The sequence below is a fragment of the Sarcophilus harrisii genome, chromosome 3 (genome assembly GCF_902635505.1).
Source record: "Sarcophilus harrisii chromosome 3, mSarHar1.11, whole genome shotgun sequence".
NCBI classification, from domain to species: Eukaryota; Metazoa; Chordata; class Mammalia; order Dasyuromorphia; family Dasyuridae; genus Sarcophilus; species Sarcophilus harrisii.
In genome coordinates, this window is record NC_045428.1 from 593,847,347 (window position 1) to 593,860,700 (window position 13,354).

The window sequence follows — 13,354 nt, forward strand, 5'->3', positions numbered from 1 at the left end:
ATTATATTATAGAGCAGCAGTTACCAAAACTATTTGGTATTGGCTAAGGAATAGATTAGTTGATCAGTGGAATAGATTAGGTTCAAGGGATAAAACAGTCAACAAATATAGCAACCTAGTCTTTGACAAACCCAAAGATCCCAGCTTTTGGGATAAGAACTTACTGTTTGATAAAAATTGCTGGGAAAATTGGAAACTAATATGGCAGAAACTAGGCATTGATCCATACCTAACACCGTACACCAAGATAAGGTCAAAATGGGTTCATGACCTAGGCATAAAGAATGAAATTATTAATAAATTAGAGGAACACAGGATAGTTTACCTCTCAGACCTGTGGAAGGGAAGGTCTTTATGACCAAAGAAGAACTAGAGAACATTACTCATCACAAAATAGAAAATTTCGATTATACCAAACTGAAAAGTTTTTGTACAAACAAAACTAATGCAGACAGATTAGAAGGGAAGCAATAAACTGGGAAAATATTTTTACAGTCAAAGGTTCTGATAAAGGCCTCATTTCCAAAATATATAGAGAATTAACTCTAATTTATAAAAAATCAAGCCATTCTCCAATTGAAAAATGGTCAAAGGATATGAACAGACAATTCTCAGATGAAGAAATTGAAACTATTTCTAGTCATATGAAAAGATGCTCCAAGTCATTACTAATCAGAGAAATGCAAATTAAGACAACTCTAAGATACCACTACACACCTGTCAGATTGGCTAAGATGGCAGGAAAAAAATAATGATGATTGTTGGAGGGGATGCGGAAAACTGGGACATTGATGCATTGTTGGTGGAGTTGTGAACGAATCCAACCATTTTGGAGAGTAGTTTGGAATTATGCTCAAAAGTTATCAGAACTGTGCATACCCTTTGATCCAGCAGTGTTACTACTGGGATTATATCCCAAAGAGATTATAAAGAAGGAAAGGGACCTGTATGTGCACGAATGTTTGTGGCAGCCCTCTTTGTAGTGGCTAGAAACTGGAAACTGAATGGATGTCCATCAGTTGGAGAATGGCTGAATAAATTGTGGTATATGAAATTATGGAATATTACTGTTCTGTAAGAAATGACCAACAGGATGATTTCAGAAAGGCCTGGAGAGACTTACACGAACTGATGCTGAGTGAAATGAGCAGGACCAGGAGATCATTATATACTTCAACAACAATACTATATGATGACCAGTTCTGATGGACCTAGGCCATCCTCAGCAACGAGATCAACCAAATCATTTCAATGGAGCAGTAATGAACTGAACCAGCTATGCCCAGAAAAAGAACTCTGGGAGATGACTAAAACCATTACATTGAATTCCCAATCCCTATATTTATGCCACATGCATTTTTGATTTCCTTCACAAGCTAATTGTACAATATTTCAGAGTCTGATTCCTTTTGTACAGCAAAATAACGTTTTGGTCATGTATACTTATTGTGTATCTAATTTATATTTTAATATATTTAACATCTACTGGTCATCCTGCCATCTAGGGGAGGGGGTGGGGGGGTAAGAGGTGAAAAAATTGGAACAAGAGGTTTGGCAATTGTTAATGCTGTAAAGTTACCCATGCATATATCCTGTAAATAAAAGGCTATTAAATAATAATAATAAAAAAAAGTAAAATATGTGCTTTCCTCTCCTCTCCTCTGGTTCTGGTACTATGATCACTTCAGCGTTGCTACTCTTCCTGGAAAGGATGTATTCATCCTCATGGTCCTACTCACCAGCTCTGAAATTCTCTGGACAAAAGTGCCTCTCCTTAGCCGCCACTTCCTTGTGGCTCAGCTCTCCCTGTTAGAATATAAGTTTCTTGAGAAGAGGGATGGATTTGCTTTTCTATTTATATCCTCGGTGCTCAGCACTGGAACATCTTGTTGTTCAGTTATCTAGTTGTGTCCAACTCTTCACGACTACACGGACTATAGCACGTGAGGATCTTCTCTCCTATCTTCTGAAGTCTACCCAAGCTCATGTTCATTCCTTCCATTACAATATCCATCCATCCCATTTTCTTACCATCCCCTTTCCTTTTTGCCTTTAATCTTTCCCATAATCAAGGTCTTTTCCAATGAGTCCTGTCTTCTTGTTATGTGGCTAAAGTATATAAATTTCAGCTTCACTCTTTGTCCTTCCAATAAATAGTCTGAATTAAATTAAATATTGACTGTTTTGATGTCCTTTCTGTCCCAGGGACTCTCAAAAGCTTGTCAAAAGTGTCAATTCCGTGGCACTCAGCTTTCCTTATAGTCCAAATCTCACAGTCATACTTTGCTACTGGAAAATTCAGTGTGGACCTTTACTGGCAAGACGATATCTCAGCTTTTTAGTAGGCGGTCTAGATTTGCTGTAGCTTTCCTTCCAAGCAGCAAGCACCAACTGCAGTTATCTTTGAGCCCAAGAATATAAAATCTGACACTGCTTCCATTTCTTCTCCTTCTAGTTGTCAAAACATGTTGAGATCAATTGCCATGATCTTAGGGTTATTTTTTTTTTTGTTTTTTTGTTTGTTTGTTTTGATAGGAATTTTTTTATTTGTTACAAAACTTTTTCTTTTTGGTCGTTTTGAAAATTATTTATTGGTTTTCAATATTTACTTTTATAATATTTTTATTTCCAATTTTCTCCTTCCCTCCCTCCAATTCCCTCCCCTCTCCCCAAGATGTCTCCTTTCATGTTGTGAAAAAGGAAAATCAAAACAAAAGAGATAAACTACCATGAAGAAAAAATAACCAAAAAGTGAAAATACTATGTTTCAATCTACATTTAGACTCCATATGCTTTTCTCTGGATGTAGATAGCATTTGTCCTCCTGAATCTTTTGGAATTGTCTTGGATTGTAGTAATACTAAGAAGAGCAAAGTTTATTAAAGCTGATCACTCATACAATGTTGATGTAATGTGTGTAATGTTCTCCTGGCTGGGTTCATTTTACTAAGCATCAGTTCATGTTAGTCTTTTCAGGATTTACTGAAATCTTCCTGATCATCACTTCCAGGGTTGTTTTTACCTTCTGAATCCAATTCTCCCTGTGCAACAAGAAAACTGTTTGGTTCTGCACATATATATTGTATCTAGGACATACTGCGACATATTCAACATATATAGGACTGCTTGCCATCTAGGGGAGGGTGGAGGGTGGGAGGGAAAAATCGGAACAGAAGTGAGTGCGAGGGATAATGTTGTAAAAAATTAGCCTGGCATGGGTTCTGTCAATAAAAAGTTATTATAATAAAAAATAAAATTATATTAAAAAAAAAAGAAAATGAAACTATGCCCAAAGGGCTATCAAACTGTGCATACCCTTTGATATAGAAATACCACTAGGTCTGTATCTCAAAGAGATCATTAAAAAAAATAGACAATTGGAAAATGATTGTTGCTCAGGGAGAATTGGATTCAGAAGGTAAAAACAACCCTGGAAGAAAAACAAAAATGCAAACAGTTTACATTCATTTCCCAGTGTTCTTTCTTTGGGTGTGGCTGCTTCTGTCCATCCTTGATCAATTGAAACTGAATTAGGTCTCTTTGTCAAAGAAATCCGATTCCATCAGAATACATCCTCATACAGTATCGTTGTTGACGTATATAATGATCTCTTGGTTCTGCTCATTTCACTTAGCATCAGTTCATGTAAGTCTCTCCAAGCCTCTCTGTTTTCCTCCTGCTGGTCATTTCTTACAGAACAATAACATTCCATAACATTCATATACCACAATTTACCCAACCATTCTCCAATTGAAGGGCATCCATTCATTTTCCAGTTTCTAGCCACTACAAACAGGGCTGCCACAAACATTTTGGCACATACAGGTCCCTTTCCCTTTTTTAGTATCTGTTTGGGGTATAAGCCCAGTAGAGACACTGCTGGATCAAAGGGTATGCACAGTTTGATAACTTTTTGGGCATAATTCCAGATTGCTCTCCAGAATGGTTGGATTCGTTCACAACTCCACCAACAATGCATTAGTGTCCCAGTTTTTCCACATCCCCTCCACCATTCGTTGTTATTTTTTCCTGTCATCTTAGTCAATCTGACAGGTGTGTAGTGGTGTCTCAGATTTGTCTTAATTTGCATTTCTCTGATTAATAGTGATTTGGAACACTCTTTTATATGATAAGTGGTAATAGTTTCAATTTCATCATCTGAAAATTGTCTGTTCATATCCTTTGACCATTTATCAATTGGAGAATGGCTTGGTTTCTTATAAATTAGAGTCAATTCTCTATATATTTTGGAAATGAGGCCTTATCAGAACCTCTAACTGTGAAGATGTTTTCCCAGTTTGTTGCTTCCCTTCTAATCTTGTTTGCATTAGTTTTGTTTGTTGGGCATAGTTTCAAATTACTCTCCTTATAGATGGATCAGTTTACAACTCCATCAACAATGCATTAGTGTCCCAGTTTTCTCACATCTTTTCCAACAGTTATCATTTTCCTTTTCTGTCATATTAGCCAATCTACTATATATGAGGGAGGTACCTCACAGTTATTTTAATTTGAATTTCTCTAATCAATAGTGATTTAGAACACTTTTTTTCATATGATTATAGAGGACTTTAATGTCTTCATCTGAAAACTGTTCATATCCTTTGACTATTGAAGAACGATTTGTATGTTTATAAATTTGACTCAGTTCTCTACATATTTTAGAAATGAGTCCTTTATCAGAAAGATTGCCTAAAGGGATTTTTTCTCCAGCTTTCTGCTTCCTTTCGAATTTGGTTGCTTGGGCTTTATTTGTGCAAAAACTTTCTAATTTAACATAATCAGAATGATCCATCTTTCACTTCATAATGTTCTCTAACTCCTGTTTGGTTTTACATTATGCCCTTCTCTATAGATCTGACAGGTAAACTATTCCTTGATTTCCCTAGCTTGTAGGATCACACTTTATGTCTAAGTCATCTCCCCATTTTGACCTTATCTTGGGAGAGAGATGTTGATCAGTGCCTCATTTCTGCCATATCATTTCCCAGTGTTTTCAGCAATTTTTGTCAAATAGTAAGTTCTTATTCCAGAAGCCAGAGTCTTTGGCTTTATCAAATTGTAGATTACTATTGTGTCTTGTGTACCTAACCTTAGGCTTTTTTTTTTTTTTTGATGTTAAGTTTTAAGACAGCTTTTACATGCTTTTTTTTCCCCCTACTGTCTTCAAGAGGCTTCTTAATTCCTCTTTACTTTTTTTTTTGCTGTCAGCATGTAACTCTTTTTCTAATCTTAAACAAACAGTAGTTCTGAGTCTAATTCTAATTGTTGCTTCTTGGCTCCCATCCAGGTTCTTCAGGGGACAAATAAGATGATAAGAAGACTTGCCACATTTGTGGTGATCCACACAATCAAAGGTTTTAGTGCAGTCAAGTCAGTGAGGCAGAAGGAGATGTTTTCTGGAACTCCCTTGCCCTCTCCATAATCCAGCAAATGTTGGCAATTTTAACTCTAGTTCTTTTGCCCCATCAAAAACCAGGCTATGCTTCTGATAATTTTTGGCTGACATATTTTTGAAGAATATTTTATTGCTTGCAGAATATTTAAACAATTAATATCTAATTTTCCCCAATTACATGTAAAACAATTTGAACATTCATTTTTTAAAAGTTTTTGAGTTTCAAATTCTCATCCTCCCTCTCTCCCTGTCCCTTATTGAAAAAAGCAAGCAATTTAGTTACAATCATGTAAAATACATTGTCTTTTTGTCATGTTATGCATGAACGCTGACCAACAAAAGTCCAAGAAAACCAGAGTGAAAAATAGTGTGCTTTGATCTGCATTCACACTCCATCTGTTTTTTCCCTTTCTGGAAATGGATAAGCATTTCCCTCAACTTCAGTCACCTAAGGAGGAAGAATAGAGGAAGTTAGTTTCTGACCTGGGGGAGGGAGCTTCTTGGGGGACACTGAGACTGATTGTGGCTGATCCTAGCCCCATAGCAGAATGCAAACCCATCTCTCCCACACTTTTGCCTCCCATACACTGACCCTCATTGGCCTGGGCTTGGGCTTGGGTGTTCCATTCCATCTTTAGAGCATCCTCCAGTCAACTGCCAAATTTGTGTTCTGTGTTCTGGGCGAACTGGCTGCTTGCCATTTGTCCCACATAATATTCTCTATCTCGTCTTTGGGCGTAGGCTGCTCCCTTGCTTTAATGCCCACCTTCTTCTGTTTGGCTATCTGTAATCCTTAGCTTGGATCTTTAAGATTCAGCTTCCACAGGAAGCCTTTGTTGGGTGGCTCCTACAATTATCTTGTATATTGTCTAATCTAATATATGAATTCAAGTTGTTTCTCCTGATAGAACGGAAGCTGCTTGAGATAAGAGTCTGATTTTGGTTTGTATACTTGGCACCCAGAATGGGTCTAAAGTCTACAGCTGTAGGGGGATCGACTTTGTAACAGTTATTGAATTGAATTGATCAAATTTCCAGCCCAGAGAGTGATGGCACGGGGGATGAAGAAGGCAGGACAGACTAGAAGGGGATGGCTAGGCCATTGTATGACCAGACTAGAGAGGAGGGCACACATTAGAGGGGAAAAGTGTGAGATGCAGCTGGGAAGGCTGCAGCAATGAGGAAGATGCCCTCTGTGGGGTGGCAGGGGGCCATCTGAGAGGACCTATCGCATGGTAGATGAAACACGGGGTGATGGATTTCTCTTCAGGATCGCTTTCCCCTTGTCCCTGCCCGTCCTCCCCTTCCAATCCCGCTGCCCCCAGTAACCCAACATGACACAGTACCGTCTGGAGACCAGGTAGAAGGTCAAGGCTCCTATGAGACTTAACAGGCCCAGGCTGACACCAATGCTGAAGAATATGACAAGTCTTTGGGTGAGGACATAGGGAATCCCACTTGGGAAATGAGAGTCCTCTAGATATCAAGAGAGGAAGGAGAGAGTTAGGTGCATCTTCTGGGAATCTTCCCTGACCTTCCCATCAGAGGGACCTCTCCTTCCTTGGGACCGTTCCGGTGTGGATGCTAGAGGGCCACGCCATTGGGGTAGCAGCAGGGGACTTTGTGAGGGAGTGCCCTGGGTCACCTGTCCTTATGGCTTCCAGGGAGCTTGCTCTAACAGGGGGGAGGGATCTAGTGGTCCTGCATCCCAGTGCTTTCTTCCTCAAGATTTCTCTGTATGCCTGCTGTATCTCCCAGGAGGATGGGAGCGTGGGTAATTGGGGTGTGTATCTCCATTGACATGACATGCAAAGAGGTGTGCTTGTGGCATTGGGCACGTAGGAGAGGTAGAGATAATCTCAGGAGTGACTGCCAAGGTATAAAAGTCATGGGATATCAGAGCTGGGAGGAGAAAAGCTTTGGAACAGGGAATGTCAGAGCTGGGAGGGGCCTTCAAGGAGGGGATATCAACATGAGGAAGACCCTTAGAACAGAGGATGTCAGAGGTGGGAAGAACCTTAGAACAGGGAATGTTATTCACCAAGGGAGACAAGGATTTTCTTCCTATTAGGTGAGTCCTATTCTCTTGGGTTCCATTAGGAATATCTTTAATTTTGTGGGTTTCTCTCCCCCACGTTTCCTTTTCTATCCCGTGGGCTTCTTGTGTCCTTCTCCACTTTTTTCTTTCTCTTTCTAGCTTAGGTAGATTCAGGAGCCCAAGTGAAGAGGCGAATTTAACCCTAACCCTCTCCAGCTGATTGAGGGCAATGTTCCTACTTTTAGGATTTCATTATAGAGCTCGATTGTTGAGATCCCCTCCCTCTCCCCCCCACTCCTCCCTTCCCCAGGGCAGCAGATGATGACACTTGCCAGAAAAGCTTACCATAAACTCTGAGGCTGACAGTTGAATAGAGAACTATCTGGGTCTTGGGGTTCTCTGCAATGCACCTATAAGTGCCCACATCTGCCCAGGACATGGCACTGATGTTGTAAATGCTGGTGGTGCTCTCCAGAGCAATGCCATTGTGAAGCCATCGATAGCGGCTTGCGGGCTTTGAACTCGTGCTGCACACCATTTCCACGCCGTAGCCCAGTCGAGATTCGATTCTGCCGCCGTAGGTCGGAGGGGAGGATTTCAGGGATATGGAATCTGGCCCATCTGCAAGGACAGAGAGGAAGGATGCTGATCCCTGCTTCCCCTTTCCTTCCCCTCCAGGTCTGGTTCAACTGTTTCCTCCATAATTCGTGCACACACTGCTGCATTCACTGATTCATTCATGCCCTCATACATTCATCCATTGACGCCCTCATTCATTCATTCATTCATGCCTTGATGTATCCATTTATTGGTGCCCTCATTCATTAATTCATTGCCGGCCTCATGCATTCATTCATTCATTCATGCTTTTATGTATCCATTTATTGGTGTCCTCATCCATTAATTCATTGACAGCCTCATGCATTCATTCATTGGTGCCCTCATTTATTCATGCATTAATGCTCTCATGCATTCCTTCATTCATGCCCTCATGCATTTGTTCATTGACGCCCTCATTCATTCATTCATTCATGCCTTGATGTATCCATTTATTGGTGCCCTCATTCATTAATTCATTGACAGCCTCATGCATTCATTCATTGGTGCCCTCATTTATTCATGCATTAATGCTCTCATGCATTCCTTCATTCATGCCCTCATGCATTTGTTCATTGATGCCCTCATTCATTCATTCATTGACACCCTGGTGCATTCATTCATTGATGCCCTCATTCATTTTACTCCCTATTCTGCATTCTGATCCAACTTGTCTAATTGCTAAACTTCATGAAACACGTTCTGCATGCACGCCCTGCTGGCACTAACCACACGGGTTAAAAGGCAGCAGTTCCTGCCTTCCAGGGATTTGTCTGGATGCAGCCAGCACACCTACAGATTGGCTAATGAGAGGAATATGATTTTGGCTTGGCTCTGTCATTTTCCCGGCAGAGAACTTCCAGTGAGGTAGCTCCCTTCACCAATGCAGCTGGCCACCTGCTCTTCAGCTTCTGAGCTTTTGAGCAGTACCCCAAGGCCCTGGGAGGTGAAGGGCTTGCCCAGGATCATATGGGCGGGTGGAAGCATTTCTTGCCCACAGATCTTCTTACTCCAAAGCAGATTCACTTTTTCCTAGACCATGCTACCCAGCAAATGCAAAATCTGCAAAACATGTCAAGTAAAAGCTGACACAACGTAATTTTTTTTGGAGGGGACAGCTAAGGATTTTTGCAGGAAGGGGACCTTAAGTTGAGACTTGCCGAGGTAGAGGTGTGCAGAGACATGGAGGCATGGAGAAGTAGTGTAGAGGCAGCAGGTAGAAAATTGTGCAAATTTGCTAGGAAAGTAAGGTATACAATTGGTGAGGACTGGAGCTGGAATGTGAAGGGTTTGAAAGACCAAACAGAGGAAATAGGGAGCCATTGAAACTCCTTGATCGAGAGGGTGACATAGGTAGATCTGTGCTTGACAATTAGCACAGAGACAGGCATCCAGTAGGTGTTTAATTGATGTTCGTTGACTGTTTTCAGGAACCTCAATTTGTTGTCTGCATAATTAGAAGACCATTGAATGTGGTCTTTGTGAGAAGTTATGAGGGTGTGAGGGGGTGAGGTAGTCCTGCATAAGGAGAGAAAGGGAAGGTGCAGGAGGACATTGGATGAGACTTGGGGATGGATTGTGTCTGGGAAGGGCTGGTTCTGTTGAAGGGTTGGCCCCTTTCCACCCTGCCTGGGGTACCCTGGGATCCCCGATCCTCTCAGCGCAGCAGGCAGCAGTTCTCAGACCTTTGGATCTTAGGATTCCTTTTCACTTTGAACAATTATTGAGGACTCTCCCTAAAATACTTTTGTTAATATGGGTTAAATCTACTAACACGGCAGTAGATGGGTCTCTAGCCTTAGAGTCAGGAGACCCCAGGGCAAAGCCAGCCTCAGACGCTTGCTAGATGTGTGCCCTCCGGCAAGACTTTCTGACTTTCAGTTTCTTTGACTCTTAAATGGGAATGATAATAGCCCCTACCTCCCAGTGTTACAGAGGAGGTTCTTGGCCAGAATCACGGGACAGACTTGGAGAGGACCTTAGAGATGATTTAGTACAAAGTCTGAAGAGTGCAGGTGGGGAAGCTGAGGGCTAGAAAGTGCTGTATCTTCCAAGGTCACACAACTCATTAGGAAATCAAGACTAGAGTCTGGATCGGCTCAAACTTGAAGTTCTTCCTCAGCTCTGACCTTCCCTGTTCTAAGACCCTCCAGTTCTGACTTTCCCTGTCTTAAGGCTCTCCAGTTCTGACCTTCCAGTTTAAGACCCTCCAGCTCTGACCTTCCCTGTCTAAGATCCTCTAGCTCTGACCTTCCCTGTCTAAGATCCTCTAGCTCTGACCTTCCTTGTTCTAAAGGTCTCCATTTCTGAGTCTGTGACCGGGATCCATCTGGTAATCTCTCAATGACTGAGCCCATGTTTTCTACCTCTTCCATTGCTGAGGGAGATGATGGGCACCCCAGTTACTCACAGTATATATCCAGAGACTTTGAGAGGCTCCTCTCTGAGATGATCGGGTTTGACACTTGGCAGTAAAAGGGCCCTCTCTGGAAGCGAGTGACCCAGCCCGTGAGGGTCCTGTTGTCTGGGGACAGAGTCCATTGATCTCCCTGTGACACTGGCCAGTAGTTCTGGTACCACTGAATCTGGATGTTGCCGCTGTTTCTGGGATAGCACGTGAAGTTCACAATGTCCATAAACTCTACTGCCGAGGTGGTGTTTACTGTGATGTTGGGTTGGAGCAGGTTCTCTGGGGAAACAGGGAAGAGGGGGTGAAGAAATGGGGTCCAGCCCTCTCCAAACCCAGGCCAAATGCCTTCCTCTCCTCCCCTCAGATGTCCGGGAGGCCAGGGAAGGGGACTCAAAGCCAGATCTTATGAACCTCCATCAAAGGATCTGGGAATAAAAGACAAACCCCCACCCCCCGGGTCCCTGCCCTTAAGTAGCTTCTTGCAGGAAATCTAACATTTGAGCTGCTGAGAAAACCTCAGGTAGTTTCAGAAAGATGCAAGGGAGCTCCCATCTGGGGAGCAGGAGAGGTCCCCCCCCCCTTTCCTGGTTCAGAGCTCATCCAGCATGGCTCAGTCTCCATAGGCCTTTCTATCCTGTTCGTCGCTCTCTCTCTTCTAGAGACCTTTGGGAGGTGGAGAGGGAATGGGCCCTCTCTGTTTGACTCCCACTGACACCAGTGATAATTTGTAACCAGGAAACCTGGTTACCCCAACCCCCTTGTCTTCTCCCCCTCGGCCTTATTTTTGTAATGTGGCCCACAAAAATCTGTGAGACATTAAGGCCTAGGGACAGGGCCTTTAAACAACTTCCTTCCCATCTAACAGTGAGATGGACTTCTCAGAAAGGTAGTGAGTTCCCCATTCCTGGAGTCATCCACACTGAGGCTTTACACACCTTTCCAGGTAGGGAATCTCAGAGGTGTAACATCACTTCTAAACCTGTGATTGTCCCTTGCTAGGGAGACCGAGGAGAACTTGGCTTACCCCAGACCCTGCTCTGTCCAGTGGCCTCCTGCGATCCCTCAGGGCTGGTCACCACTACTGTGTAATTCCCAGCGTCCCTCATCTCTACTTTTGTGATATTCAGGAAGCCCCGAGCAGTCACGTTCTCCCGTCCGGTGTTTGCAGGGCCAGTGATCCAGCTTGGAGGGGAGGAGATATATGAGACCAGCATGTTTGTTTCCATGGTTCTGTCCCCCCGGTACCATGTATAGTTGACATCACCGGTGGGGGCCCCGCTGACTCTCCAGATGAATCGATATCCCTCCACCCAGTCTGGGTTCTTAGGGGAGAGATCCAGTTGAGCAGTTGCCATGGAGGCAAGCAGGATGGCTAGGAGAGAAGGGAAGGGAACTACTGGTCAGTAACTTCCAGCCCCCTGACCCAGAGGGACTGGACAAGAGACTCGAGCAGCTACTTTGGGGGCAAGCAGATGGCTGTGCGTGGGTGGGCTGCCCCGGTATAGTCAATGAGAGGAACCTGGACCTGGTGCTACCTTGTGTGTCCTTAAGCCCTTTACATCCTTCTGGCCACAGTTTCCTCACGTGACAAACAGATGTCAACTGCATGTCTTTTTTAATTTTTATTTTTATTTTCAATCTAGAAAAAGCTATTTCTTTTTTAAATTAAAGCCTTTTATTTTCAAAATATACACATGGGTAATTTTCAACATTCACCTTTACAAAAGCCTGTGTTCTAATTTTTTCCCTCCTTCCCCTCATCCCCTCCCTCGGTTGGCAAGTGATCCAATATATGTTAAACATGTGCACGCTTTTCTAGCTCCGATACGGTTTATATTATGTGTCCCATGTTAAGAGGTATCTTCTGGTTCTATTTCTATGTTCTAGGATGGCCTCAAGCTCTGAAATTCTCCTTGAGCGTTTCAAAAATTTCTTTCGTATTTATATGTGGGTCTGAGCCACAGTGGGGGAAGGAGACGAAGGGCAGAGAGAGCAAACTGAGGTTCAAGTGTCTCCTGGGACACATATCATGGTTGGATGACTCTGGGCAAATGGCTTTAACATTTTAGCATCTCGGGAAACTTTGTGAGACTCAAGGAAAGAGTTGCTGGTCTACATTGGTAGGACAGTTTCCTCCCTAGGAGTAGCCCATCTCTGTGAAGTCACAGGTGTGAACCCCCTCTCCCCCAACCAAATGAAAGTCCCCGTGTGTTCATAGGGATATATGGACATAACTTGGGGACCTTCACGAGTGGGCCCCACTGGAGATGTTCCCCAAGTCAAGCTCGGACCCGGTGTGAGCATGGATATTCCTCCCATTCCTTCTCTGTCTCACCTCCCCCAACTCCATCTAATCCTCTCACCTGTGAGCAGGAGCCTCTGACAGTGGCTGCAGGTCCCAAGGAGAGCCTCTGAGGGAAGCTCCATGTTTGGGCGCTCCTGCGGTGGGAGGCTGTGCTCTGTCTCCTGAGAAGACTCAGCTGCTCTGCTCTTGATCTTGAGTCAGCTCCACAAGGCTCGTCTTACCCAACTCTGCCCTCACTCCTCTGTGCCCTGACTGTCTCCTTCCTTCTGTCTCTGTCTCTGTCTCCCTCTGCTTCTCTCTCTTTTATTGGGTCTGTCTCTGTGTTCTCTGTCAACTTATTTCTCTCTGCTTTTTTCCCCTTGTCTGTCTGTATCTGTCTCTTCCCCCACCCCTTCCAAAAGCCTGACTTCTCTCCCACCCTGAATGCTGTTTGGTCTCCCAGATCACGTGAGTGGACTGGGACTTTGGCCCAGGCAGGGAGAGACTGGAGCCCCATGAAATGGGCACACCTTTTCTTAATGATAGCAAGGACATACATTTCTCTAGTGCATTAATATTTTCAAAGCACTTTTCTCAGAACACCCTCGGGGCAAACATGGTGCAAAT

The 13,354-nt window shown here is 43.3% G+C and overlaps 1 protein-coding gene across 1 annotated transcript; it reads right to left on the minus strand.

The window, feature by feature from the left end:
• Nucleotides 1-6,623: 6,623 nt before the first annotated feature.
• On the minus strand, nt 6,624-12,870 carry LOC105750123 (carcinoembryonic antigen-related cell adhesion molecule 18). The gene is made up of 5 exons (XM_012546940.2): nt 12,807-12,870; nt 11,468-11,815; nt 10,444-10,722; nt 7,782-8,057; nt 6,624-6,874 (listed from the first exon to the last, which is right to left on the minus strand). The coding sequence occupies exons 1-5, from the start codon at nt 12,868-12,870 to the stop codon at nt 6,624-6,626; spliced, it is 1,218 nt and encodes a 405-aa protein (XP_012402394.2).
• Nucleotides 12,871-13,354: the final 484 nt, after the last annotated feature.